The sequence below is a fragment of the Petaurus breviceps genome, unplaced genomic scaffold, assembly GCF_028583685.1.
Source record: "Petaurus breviceps papuanus isolate PSGF00001 unplaced genomic scaffold, PetGlider_PUasm1.0 90503, whole genome shotgun sequence".
In the NCBI taxonomy this organism is placed as follows: Eukaryota; Metazoa; Chordata; class Mammalia; order Diprotodontia; family Petauridae; genus Petaurus; species Petaurus breviceps.
The window spans coordinates 2,062,361-2,076,175 of record NW_027187265.1 but is presented as its reverse complement, the minus strand read 5'-3'; the positions used below and the strand labels follow the sequence as shown (position 1 = coordinate 2,076,175).

Below are 13,815 nucleotides of genomic sequence, written 5' to 3'. Positions count from 1 at the left end.
AGAGAGAGAGACAGAGAGAGACAGAGACAGAGAGAGAGACAGAGAGAGAGAGAGAGACAGAGAGAGAGAGAGACAGAGAGAGAGAGAGAGAATGTAGCAGGAATATGGTAGCTGTCTTCAGACATTTGAAGGATTATAATGGGAGAAGAGGGAGCAAACCTTTTCTATTTGGATCCAAAGGGTATTAGTACTAGGGGTGATGTGTGGGATATAATTTTAGCCAAAAGACTGAGAAGTGGAAATCCTCCCCACGCTGAGATCTGACATCAGAATCCCAAGATCATACAGCCGAGACCTCAGAAGTCTCTCATCCAACCCACACCTGAACAAGAACGTGCCTAAGTGGGTAGTCCAATGTTGCTCGAAGACCTCACATGAAGGGGTCCCCAAGGCATTTCTTCGCAGGCGTTATATAAATACTTATTCTCTTTTGTCCCCCTTCCCATAACAATTTTGGATAGTTCTACGTATCAGGAAGGTTTTCCTTTTGTTAAACTTTAATGCAATTCTTCTATCTCCCATTTATTTCTTGTAGTTCTGCCCTTTGGGGCTAAGAAGAACAAGATCAAGTCTTATTCTTCTTCTATCCGATTCTGGAAGATAATTAATGTGCCTCCCTTAAGTCTTTACTTCTTTAGGTTAAAGATCTGTAGTTACTTTTTTTTTGTTTGTTTTTGGGAGAGGGGAAGGCAGGGCAATTGGGGTTAAGTGACTTGCCCAAGGTCACATGGCTAGTAAGTGTTAAGTGTCTGAGGTCGGATTTGAACTCAGGTCCTCCTGACTCCAGGGCCAATGCTCTATTCACTGCTCCACCTAGCCGCCCCCAAGCTGTAGTTACTTCAATTGATCCTCTTGTGTATGAAATGAAGGCTCTTCACCATATTGTCTGCTCTCCTCTGGATGCTAGTATGGATACAAGGGTGGAAGGGAACAAGCACTTTTAAAGTGCATACTATGTTCTAGGCACTGTATTACTAATTTTAAAAATATTATATCATTTGATCCTTGAAACCACTCTGCGAAGTAGGTATTATTATGATCCTGATATGATTGATATGGTATGATAGACATGAGGTGAAGTGACTTGCCCAGGGTCACACAGCTAGTATGTGTCTGAGGCTGGATTTGAATTCAGGTCTTCCTGATTCTAGACTCAGTGCTCTATCCACAGAACCACCAGTTGCTTTACTATCCAGTGCATTAGTATCTTTCCTTTTAGGAAAATACTCACAATTGAACACAATACTTTAGAGGGGGTGGGTCTGAATAGGACAAAGAACAGTAGGACCTAGTCCTGGAAATTTTATCTCAGAATTCAACTTAAAATTGCAATTAGCTTTCTTGATTGTCATATCACATACGTGAGAGGTCGCTAGGTGGCGCAGTAGGGATGCGTTGAGCTTTGAGTCAAGAAGGCCTAAATTCAAATTCCTCCTCACACACACATACTTACTAGCTATGTAATCCTGGGTAGCCTCGTACCTCTCTCAGTCTCAGTTTTCTTTTCTGTAAAATGGAGACAATAATAGCATCTACCTTTCAGGGTTATTCTGAGGATCAAATGGAATAACCTGTAAGCGTCTAAAGGCTATCTAAATGTTAGCTATTACACCACACTGTTGACCCCTTTTAAAGTGATAGTCCACTAAAACCCACCCCACTCTCTCCACCCCCAGGTCTTTTTCAGAAAAATCTCTGCTTATCCCTTACAACTTATATGTGAAATTGTGTTTCTGAATCCAACAAGATTTTAAATTTATTTCTATTAAATTTCATATCTCATTAGATTCAGAACCAAGTTCTAGCCTGTCCAGAATCCTGTTATTCACTGTATAGCTATCCTTTTGAGTTTTTGCATCATCTGCCAATTTTATAAGCCTGTGATGTCTTCAGGGGTGTGCTAGAGGCCCCTCTAAGGGGTTTCTGAGAACTGAATGCTAAATTTTCAGTGTCAGCATTTTTTCCCCCTTTTTAGCTATATTAGGGAAAAGCAGAGACTCCAAGATAGGAAAAAGCCCAACAACAGCAGCAACAACAAAAATGCTTCTTGTGATCCCTAAATTTCCTCAAGAGCTTTAGTTAGGCCAAGCTTAAGCACATCTTATGGGGCTCTAGGATTCTAGGATTCTCTCATCTCTATGATTCTAGAGTTATATGTTCTAGGTTCTGATTCTAAGATTTGGGGATTTTAATAATTTATGTTCTAGGGATATGGAGACAATGAGGTTTTGTGATAGGCAAAATACAATGCAAGTGTTGTTGTTATTATTGTTTTTTAAATGACTGGAAGGTAATAGAATCATACATCTTCAGTAAGAAGGAATTCTAAAGGCCAGCTAGTGTCAGTATCTCATTTTCTATGAAAGGAAAGAAAGTGGATGAATGACTTGCCCAAGGTCACACAGGTAGCGACAACCAGGCTTTGAGCACAGGTTCTCTGACTTTAGAGACTCCAGAGCCCATGCTATTTCCACTGCACCATACAGAATAAGGGCAGAAATATGGTTCAAGGTTGGGATGTCGATGGAAGAGATCAATGGCTTCATCTTCTTTGCTTAACTTTTGTTGTTGTTCAACTTCTTTTGTAAGCCAATTGGGGAATGTTTGGGGAACTCTAGAGTCAAGACAACTTCTATTATAATTTTTTGTTGTTGTTGCAGAGTCTCTGAAATTGGTTTTGGGTACAGAGTTGCCCCATAGGAATGAAAGGAATTTTCTAACTCTAAGTCAGATTGTTGTCTGGGATCATGGATTTTGAATCAGTGCTAGGCATAGACAATCAAAAAATCAGATTTAGCCAGAGGGACTTCTGGCTGGCTTCTGTTAGCTGCCTTTAGCTAGGTGTGGGGGCTCATAATCCCTACCATGGGTTAAAAGAGCTATCAGTCTTTTGTCAGTGAGAGGCTTTCTAGTCACAACCCCTTAGCCGATAGGAGCAAATCTAGGGTCAACCAGTAGATGGCCCTAAAGAGCTGAGTCTCAGAAGATAATGGCAGAAAGACTACAGAGACACCCAGAAGAAACAATGGAAATAATGAGACACCCAGAAGAGATGACATACTCAGCAGAGAGCAGAGACATGATATCCAGTAGAGTAGTAAAATTATATTTGTAGAGAGGACATTGATAAATGTAATATTGGAATTTCTCCATCCATGAATGTCCCTAACCATATATATTCTCTTCATATTCTCTACATTCTTTCCATATGTGTTTCTTGGTCACAAATCTTCATTTCTATCTTTTCCCTTTGTTGGTATGGTAACCTGTGGGACAATGTACCCCATTTGTACCTGGCTGAATTTATTCTTGTCACTTTATTTTCCATGTTACTCAATTGAATTTAGGTGTTTTTTGACTAGCTGGTAAAAGTTAACACATCAGTGAGAACTCCCTGCTAAGCTTACCAATGGAGTTTCTCATCCTAGGGTAGTTTTCTGAGGGTCCTTTTGTAAGGGGATTCCCAGAGGCTACTTTTGAGTTCAACATTGTATGTTATAAGATTTTTAGAATTCTGTGTAAAATTCTGTAATACTGGGATCAAAATGTTCCAAGGTCCCATTACTTTGTGATTCTGCCAGAGAAATAAACTCAATAATGGGGTCAAAAGCAATTCAAGGAGAGCTTCAGTGTGCAAGAGGAGAAGGTGGAGAGAGAATACCTGTTTCCACGGTGAATATCAGGGTCTCCTCACTTTCCAGGGCCCTGCTGAACCTGAGGCTGAGTGTGAACCTCTGGCCCCTTCTCACCACCATCTCTGAGCCTGGGTACTCTTCAGTGTGGTGAGCACAAGTGTTTTTCTCTTGTTGCCAGTCCACTTCTGTTATTTTGATTGCTGGGGGGTCCAAATGCAGGGGAGGAAAGAAGGGGAAGCAGAGGAAAGAAATGAATCTCAACCTTTAGGAAAATCCCTCTCCTCTTCTTCCCTCATTGCTCACTGTCCCCTGTTTAATAGATTGTAGAAGGGACAGAGGGGACACGGCATGGAAAGGACCACTTTCATCACAGTCTTTGCATTTCCAAAAGCCTTCATTGGCTTCCCGATGTCTTCAGCACAGACTGTAAGCCCCTTAACCTGGTATTTGAGGCTCTCCCCAAGCCCCAGTCTTATTTCTTTTTTTTTTTCTTGAAGTTTTATTGATATCTTTTGTTTTCACATCAGCCATTTTGGGATATGTCCTCTCCCCATCCTCCAATCAGAGACCCATTCCATGTAACAAAGAAAAGCAGTTAAGCAAAAGCGATACAGCTACATCTTCTAACATTTTATGCAACATTCATACCCACAGAACCCTAATCCAAGGAAAGAAGAGAAATGCATTTATGGCTTGTTCTATTTCATTTTATAAGACCATGTTGTTTAAGCTATTTCTTATTTTGTGTATTTTATATTTTGTAGGGTAATCACATTTTTTGTTAAAAACTGTAACATCTCAACTTGACTGAAACCCTACAAATCCTTATCTGCACTCATTTAGCCACTGCTCTGCTTAACTGCCAATCTCTTGTCTCTCTCTTCAGCAATTGTAAGGCGGATACCCTTTCCTCGGGGAAGAGAGATCCAAGGCTTATTACCTTTGCCAATAACAAAAATGTTGGACAGCCTGGTGGCAAAACTATTACCATTGGCATCTTTTACATGGACAACATCAAAAGAGCCAGGATGTTTCTCCCTGTTTGTGATCACACCAATTCGACCCAAATTAGCCCCACCGGTCACCATACATAGGTTACCAGTATCAAACTTGATAAAATCAGTGATCTTGCCAGCCTCTAAATCAATCTGAACTGTGTCATTCACTTTGATCAGAGGATCTGGGTAACGGATAGTACGGGCATCATGGGTCACCAGATGGGGAATACCTTTTGTACCCACAAAAATTTTCCTCACTTTGCACAATTTATATTTAGCTTCCTCGGCTGTAATACGATGAACGGCAAAGCGTCCCATTTGTGTCATAAACCAGACGGAAATGTTCACCCGTCTTCTCAATGCTAATGACATCCATAAAGCCAGCTGGGTATGTAATATCAGTGCGGACCTTGCCATCAATCTTGATGAATCGCTGCATGCAGATCTTCTTTACTTCATCTCCAGTCAGGGCATACTTCAGTCTGTTTCTCAGGAAGATGATGAGTGGGAGACACTCCCTCAGCTTGTGGGGACCTGTTGATGGTCTTGGAGCAAAAACTCCTGTTAACTTATCCAGCATCCAATGCTTTGGAGCTGCTACACGCTTCAAATGCTTCTTGGGACCACGAGCCATGGTTACAGTGAACCTGAGTTAAAATGGGAACTTTACTCAGCTGTCGGATCAGAGGCTCCGTCTGTGTTTGGCCAATTCACTGTACCCTTTCGGGCCTTGCCGTATTTACCAGCAGCACGACCGCCCCAGTCTTATTTCAATAAATCCTGTGCTCTGAGCAGGCCACTCTTCTGGCTCTCTCTGGAACCTTGCACTTTTCTGCCTCAGTATGTTTACTTATGCTGTTATCTTCCTACCACCATCTCTGTTCCTAAATTGATGGAAAATCTTAGCCAGGGTATAATGGAAAGAAGACTGGTGTTAGAGTCAGGAGACCTGAGCTGGAGTCTCTGGTACTTACTAGCTTTGTGACCATTAAAAAAAAAATCACTTGACTGCCCTGAGCCTCTGTTTTCCCTCATCTGTAAAATAGGGATGGTAATCCTCATGTCTATAGGTTGCTTTACAGTATTGTAAAAATAGAGCTTTATAAACCATGAGGTGTTATATAAATGTGAATGTGCTATTGACATTTTTTTTGTTATAATTATAATCTTTCAAATCCTACCTCCTCTTCAAGCCTTTCTGACCTCCCTAACCCACTGTGATCTCTTCACTCTCTGAGATCCTGACTTCTGGGGTGGGGTAGGGGAATGCTGAGAGCAGGACAAATCTCACCCTGTGTAACCCCTTACCTCTCCTGCTCCCATAATCACAACACTTGTATCCTGGAGAACTTTGGCGACAATGAATGCCCAGGGCCATCATCATCAGGCAGAAAAGGACCTTAACAGGACTGGGGGGGGGGGGTGAGAGAAGGGTTGTCCAGGCCTTCAGTATGAACAAGGAGAATGGGAGAGTGGGAGAGGAACTTCAGAGTTAGCTCTTGGCTTGTGTGCTGTCTGCCTGAGTCATGCTCCCCCTCAGGAGTTCAGGATGAAGGCCTTGGATTCTGCCATAGCACCTACCATGTTGGTCTGTTCACAGTGTAGCTTTTCCTCCAAATCTGTCTCGTATAAAGCTTTTGTTGTTGTTCCAGGTCTGACAGTCTGTGTTCCATGTTCTAAGGTCCTTCTTACTTGAGTGTCTAGATTATGTATCCTAACACCCCTTCCAGGTCTGATGTTGACAACAGTTTTCCCCAAAATCTGTCTTGTATAAAACCTATGTGTAAACTTTTAAGAATCCTTTTTTTTTTTCCAGTGTTTATCAACAGTTTTTCCTTCTTAAGGAGGGCCTGATTTGAGGAGTGTGGCCTGTGCCCTACTTGTGAAATCATGTGCTATTCACTACATGTCTCCTTTGGGTTCTTTTCTTGCACAAGACTGCCACCCTCCATGCTGGCTCTCTGTGCACACACCCTCCCCAGATGGGCCGTGAGGTCTCTGAGGGCAGGGACTAGAGGAGGAGCTAAGTAATGCCTTACTGATCTGGTATTCAACATGCAATCTTAGGTCCCTTCCCAGACATCTGTGTTTAGTGGTCCAGGGTCCTTTCTAGTTCTGGCAGTCTTTTTTTTTTTTTTTTTGAGGGCAATTGGAGCTAAGTGATTTGCCCAAGTTCACGTGGCTATTTTTTGTGTTAAGTGTCTGAGGTGGAATTTGAACTCAGGTCCTCCTGACTCCAGGGCCAGTGCTCTATTCACTGCGCCACCTAGCCGTCCCTGTCCACTCTTCCACTCTTGACAGTCTGTGTTCTAGGTTCTAAGGTCACTTCTAGTTCTAGTCATTTATGTTGTATGTTCTAGCACCCTTCCAGGTCTGACACTCTGGGTTCTATGTTCTAAGGTTCCCTCCACCTTTGACAAACTCTGTTTTTTTGTTTTTTCCAGTTTTAGAGTTCGGTAACTTTATAAAACTCAATATCAATGTCCCCTAAAGTCATCCCCTTGCCTTGGGCAAACTTCAATTTCCAGGCACTTTGCCCAGTCCTGGGGCCATGAAACAATCTCTGACACCAGCTTCTTTCAGTCTATGAATCATTCCTGGAGGGTAATTGGCCTGAGGAAGGTTAATTGTAGGGCACTCACAATAGGCTGTGTGCTCCCCCATACTCGAATGGCATGGTTGCTGCTCTCTGTCATCCTTCTGTCTCCAGGCTAGTCTGCCCCCTCACTCAGCTCAGATTGCAAGGGCCAGGGGAGGGGAAGACAGAGGGGAGGGATGAGCGGTGGCAGGGAGGAGAGAGGATGAACTTCTGCTTTTCCCCTGAGCTCCACTCTGTTGCCTTCTCATCCATCCTGGCCAAGGCTGCTGAACAAATCTTCTAAATGGTCAGCTCTAATCAGGTCACGCTCTTTCCTACACACACACACAAAGTTACACACATACAGACACACACATATACACACTCACACACACACACAGTCAATGACTCTCCTTGTGTCAGTCCACTAGTGTTTACTAGGTTGACTAGTACCTCCCATGTTCCAGGTACTGTGCTAACTAAAACACACTTACCCCTGGGATAAAGTGCAAACTCTCACTCTTGTCTTTTTTAGGCCCTCCACAGTCTGATGCCAACATGCTTATCTACCTTTGTCCCCTTCCTTCCTTCCTTACTAGACGTGCAGTGGTCTGGCTTATCACAGCCCCTGTGTGCTTGACCCCAGAGGGAAGAGCTAGGAGAATATGCAGTACTTCCCCCTCCTCTGTGCCTTCACACGTGCCTTTCCATCCACCAGGAATGCCGTCCTTCTTTACACTGCCCCCCACCCCCATGCCCAATACTGTTGACATCCTCTCCTCACTTAAGACCACTGGAATGCTATCACCTCTTTCAGAAAGCCTTTCCTACTGCCTCCCATGTGGAGCTAATCCCCCCCCATCCCTTCCCCACCTGCCACAGTATTATTTCTCTAACCCTCCAAAAACACCTAGTTCATCCTGCCTCATGTAGTTTGTGTGCCTTATTTCTTCCCTGCTTGCCTTCACCAGTCACTGTCCAGTTCCTTAGGAGGTCATTCAAGTCTCAGCCTGTGTCTCATTTGTGTCCCTTCCCCAAGTGCTGATCACCACATCACCCCCCTCCCCCCCACCGCCCAAGTGCCAATCCCAGGGCCCTGATCCTAGTCAGCTTCAGCAAGTGTTTTATGAATTTTGTTATTGTAAGTCGCAGGGTGGGTAGTCCACTCAGCCTCTTGGCGGCTTGGGAAATAATAATAGGATCTGAAACCTAAAAGGGACCTCAGAGGCCCCCTAGTTCAATCTTCTCATTTTACAAATGACAAAACCAAGACTCAGGGATTTGCCTAAGGTCACACAGGGAGCAAGGGGCAAAAGTAAGATTTGAACTCTGGTCCTTTGACCCAGAACCAGCTCTCTTTCCATGGTGCCATGATACCTCCCCGGGGGTATTGGGGGTTTTTATCTGCAGAAAAGAAGTCTGGGTGAGTGGAGGAGAGCAAGTACAGAAGAGGGGGGATGAGACTTCTTCTGCATGACCCCAGCGGGAAGAATTGTTGAATTCATTAAGCACCCTTTCTGTACCCAGTAGAAGTGTGGCATAGTGGATAAAGAACTGGTTTTCATGTCAGGAAGAACTGGGTTCAAATTTTGCCTTTGATCTGTATTTACTGTGTGACCCTGGGCAAGTCATTTAACCTTTCAAGGCCATGTAGAATTCTCTCAGATAGGGATTCTCAAACTTTTTTATGTCATGAATCCCTTTGGCAGTCTGGCTGAAATTGAATAATGTTTTGAAGTGCATAAAATAAAATATATGGGATTACAAAAGAAATCAATTGTATTGAAATATATTTATAAATATATAATACACACATATATTATAGATATACATATTTAACAGCATGTTCATGGACTCCAGGTTAAGAACCCTGGCTTATGATTATATAGAAAGTGTTGATCTTGTATAGGGTATCCCCAAAATCTTAGTGCAGATTAAAGTTGTGCAGGAATTTGAACTCAGGTCTTCCTGTCTCTAAGTCCAGTATTCTAGGCACTGAGCCATGCTCCTAAAGCTGCATCTTTGAGTTCTCCTCAGTGATTTACAGATACCTCTATGTCAAACCTGAAGTTCTGGTTACAGTGTGACCTTTGCCCTGTGACTGAACTGTGGTTTAAAAGTACACTAAGACTTTTGGGACACTCCATATGCACTCCTCGCCATGGAAGTCCATATACAGATGAAATCATAAGTCTGGATGCCCTCCCCTTCTCAAAAAAGAATGTGGAAGGCACTGTGTAGAGAATCCAAAGATAAAATGAACAACAGCCTCTCTCTTTGGGGGGCCTGTAAAGAAGGAGGTCCATGCCAGGAGTAATGAAAAGCTTCAGATCGAAGCTGTTAAAAATGGTATGAGCTGCCTCAAGAGATGATGGGTTCTCCTCTAGTCAGTCAGTCAGTGAGCTGGGTATACGAAGCAAGGCAAACAGCAGCCCTTGACTCCTGACCTGGGCTGGGGTGAGGTCATTACTCACCTATTTTTGGCTTTGTCCTCTGCCCTAGCAGCAGAGCTGGATTCCCTGGGCAATTTGGCTCCCCATCAGGATGGGGGAGAATAATGACCATGCCTTTAGCAAACAGATTATTTTCAAGCTGCCTACTTTAAGCCTTTTAAGTTTCCAAAGTCCTTTCTGCCTCTGATTTCCTTTGATCCTCATAACTTTTCCCTATTAGGTAGTCAGGGATTGCAATTTTCCTTTTACATATGTGAAAGCTGGAGAAGAGCATCATGTGGTAGAAGCACAGGACTGGCGTCAGGAGGACGGGGCCTTACCTGGGGCCCACCACTTATTTGCTTCATGGTCTAGGGAAACTTGTCTTCTCTCTTTGGGCCTCAGTTTCCTATTCTGTAAAATGAACAGGTTGGGCCAGATGATTTCTAGGGGTCCTATGCTCCTAAGTGCCATGCTTAAGGTTACTGGGCTGGAGGCATCAGAGCTGGAAGGAAAAGCCAGGACTTGCAGCCCTCTCTCATCCTCACTGTGCCCCAGGGTCTCTGGAGGAAGTAGGTATTTATCTCTCAGCATCTCTTCCCTGTTTTTGGCCTCTTTCTGCTACAACTATCTGTAGAACTATCTTCCTGGAAGTGAGTCACCAGGCAGGAGGTGAAGTTAATGGGCAATAATTACCTGAGCCCTTGGACTAGGTCCAGACAGAATGCCAGGTCTGGGGTGGGGGTGGTTGTGAATCATAGGATCATTTTCAGAGCCAGAAGGGACCTGAGAAGTCTTCTAATCCAACCTTCTTGCAATGCATTGATTGCTACTATATCATTCCCAATATGTGGTTGTCTACTTTTTGCTTAAACACCTTTAGTGATGGGGAACTTGTTACCTCACAAGACCTAGTTCATTTTTGAACAGCTCTTATTTAAAAAGTTCTTCTTTATATTGAATCAAAATATGCCTCCCTGTAACTCCCCTTCCCTACCTACTCCAGTAATTGCTTCTGGTTTTGTACTCTGCAGCTACTCAAAACAAACCCAGTTTCTCTTTCCTGTGATAACCCTGTTACCATGGTCTCCACTAAGCCTTCTCACTGCTAAGCATTCTCAGATCCTGTAACAAGGATGAATTCCTACACCATCCCAACCACCCTCCTCTGGATACTACCCTTTGTTTGACGATCAGCTTTAGATGCTGGGGCATTTCCAAATCTTGTTCCATGTAACCTTAGGCACAGTTTACGAACCCTAGAAATCATCTAGCCCAACCTCTTCATTTTACAGAATAGGAAACTGAGGCCTAGAGAAGGGAAACAATTTTTCCCAGACTGTGAAGCAAGTGAGAGGTGGGCCCTAGGTAAGCCCTATCCTCTTGACTTCAATTCTGTGCTTGTACTAATACATCTTGCTTTATACTGGCAAAGTGTAAGTGTTTGTATTGAAAAGATGGACCTTTGTTGTTATGGGAAGATAAGCATTTTGCAATTTCTTGAAAGCAATGCGTGCTACTATTCCCTTTCTTTTCACCTCAGTGTCCAGCTCACTTCCCAGCTGTATTATTTGTCCTAGATGGAAAAGCTCCATGGGGTATCTGTTCAGATGCATGGGTAATAGACATTCTTCATTTGTTTGGTCTTCCTTGTGTGGATGAACACATCAAATTCCTTAAAGCAGATGTTCTTAACCAAGAGTCCATGAAATTGGTTTTAAAAAATGTTTTGATAACTGTATTTCAATACAATTGGTTTTCTTAGTAATTCTATATATTTTACTTTATACATTTAAAAATGTTACTCTGAGAAGGGATCCAGAGGCTTCACCAGATTGCCAAAGGGTTAAGAAAAATGGTTACGAAAAAAGATTAAGAGCCCCTGCCTCAGAGTGTTTATAATCTTTTTCCTGAGACTGCAGAATCTTAGGGCTTGATGCTATCAATGAAATATCTACAAACAGGAGAATCTGAAGGACCTCACAATCCTCCAGCTCCTAGACTCGACCCTGGATTCTGTATATTTTGGTGAGCAGACATCTTCCCTCTTTATCCATTTTCTATTTATTATCAGAGGGTCATTACATAGAATTGTTTCTGTTGTTATATCTTCCAAGGAATACTGCATGACCTTGACATGAAGGGAAGACTCTTTGAGGTAAAAATCTATGAGGCATCATTTTTCTATGAGGTATCATTTTTATTCTGCAAAGTCAAGGGCTTTCGTGTAATTAACAAACAATAAACCCAATAGATATCTTTCAGTCAGTTGTTAGATAATAAAGATATGGTCTATTGTTGAGTATCATGACCAGGATGCCTTTGGTTTGTATAGAGAAGACCCTCATCAAGATTTTGTACAGATGGGAGAATAGGAAGATAGGGCACTAGGTACTAATATTCTGTCACCCTTTATTTGTATCAATAAAGTCTGAGATGTTTTTCTACATCTTTGGTCTCTTCTCCTCTTTTAGATACTTTGTATATAGGTCCCTGTGATAATTGTAATCTTTATGTTATTTGATATAATAGTTATAATGATAGAACTCCAATATGGAGTTACTTAGTCTAAGTGGTCCTAATGGCCAGAAAGCATATAGGCAAAGACAGACAAAGGTTATATTTTTCCCACTGTTCTGACTTATGCTAACCTTGTGTCAGGCACTTAACATTCTGAACTTTTGATTGGACAAAACTCCTAATGGAGTGCAGAATTCTCTGAGTCATTCTCCTGTTGTCTTGCTTAACCCAAACCCTTTCCAGCTTCTGGTCCCAATAAAGAAAGTCTCCCTATCCAAGCCTCACCCAAACGCAGTATCAATAAGTGACCCTGAGAACTTCTCTACCACTTCTGAGTCTAATTAGGAATGCCCCCTCCCACATCTGGCATCAATGACCTGTTTGTTCTCAACCAAACTCATTTTTAGGGAATACAATTTCACTACCTGAATCCTAATTTTGAGCATGTTATTTCCCCAACATGTTTCCCTCCCTCTTGGGCTGGGTGAGTTTCTTGCATCCATGCAAAATTCTGTTATGCTGCCATATAGTGTGGGTGTATATACTTCCTCCGCCCCCCCCCCGCCCCGCTTACTGCACCACATAGTAATAAAGCTCTTGTTTGTGCCAGCTTCCCAAATACCAGTTTCCTATAAATTCTTGTCTTTAACTAGAGTTGTGAGGCCAAATAAAACAGTCCCTCAATGCCCTCACAGTTTTATCTCTTCCAAACCATCTCTATAAATCCTTGATCCAATCTAATTTTCCCATCTTTATTATTTTTGTTTGTTTGTTTTTGGAGGGGGGAAAGCAAGGCAATTGGGGTTAAATGACTTGCCCAAGGTCACACAGCTAGTGTGTCAAGTATCTAAGGCCAAATTTGAACTCAGGTCCTCCAGGGCCAGTGTTCTATTCACTGCACCACCTAACTGCCCCAAGGATCCACTATTCTTGATGCGTTGTAGCAGCTTTTTGCTAATCTTTTTCCTTCTCCTTTGGCTCCTTCTCCTTACTCCTCTCCTCTTTCCCTTTCCTCTCCTTCTGCTCTTCCTCTTCTTCCTCCTGCTCCTCCTCCTCCAATATTCTTTCTCTTTTCATTCTTGAAAGCCCTTGGGATGACTTTGTTTAGTTGGAGATCATGCTAAGCTTTTTTTAGACTGTTTTACCTTAACACTAACTTTTATTACATGGAATCATAGATTTAGAGCTGGAAGGGATCTTAGGGGCAGATAGAAAACTGAAATGGAAAGATGTTAAATGACTTTCCCCAAGGTCATATGGCAAATGCCCAGGCAGGATTAGCACTTTATCTACTTTGCCATGCTGCTTCTCATTTATTTAGTCCATTAAGATTTTCAAGGCACTTTATGTGCCTTATCTCTGATGCTCACAGCAACCCTGAATTATTATCCCTATATTTACAGTTGGGGAAACTGGTGCATAGAGAGATTAAGTGACTTGCCCAAAGTCACACAGCCAGTGTCTAAGGCAGGATTCAAACCAAAGTCTTCCTGACTCTAAGTTCACCCCTTTAACTATTACACAACCCTGCCACTTGGTAGTGCATTTAATGAAGGGTCCCAAAATTACTTGTAATGGAACAAAGCATTAGGGAGGTGTCCTCTCCCAGGCAGAGAGAGTGAGTTTGTTGAGGAAGTTGGGGGATAGGGGTG

The 13,815-nt window shown here is 42.7% G+C and overlaps 1 protein-coding gene and 1 pseudogene across 1 annotated transcript in view; both read right to left on the bottom strand.

The window, feature by feature from the left end:
- Positions 1 to 3,931, bottom strand: part of TGM6 (transglutaminase 6) — a 34,661-nt gene extending 30,730 nt beyond the window's left edge. The window contains exons 1-2 of the mRNA XM_069062761.1: positions 3,898 to 3,931; positions 3,662 to 3,835 (exon numbers count right to left, since the gene is read on the bottom strand). Coding sequence (XP_068918862.1) covers positions 3,662 to 3,835; positions 3,898 to 3,931 — 208 coding nt within the window. The remainder of the gene's footprint in view (positions 1 to 3,661; positions 3,836 to 3,897) is intronic.
- A 176-nt stretch (positions 3,932 to 4,107) lies between these two features.
- On the bottom strand, positions 4,108 to 5,385 carry LOC138141834 (small ribosomal subunit protein eS4-like; annotated as a pseudogene).
- Positions 5,386 to 13,815: the final 8,430 nt, after the last annotated feature.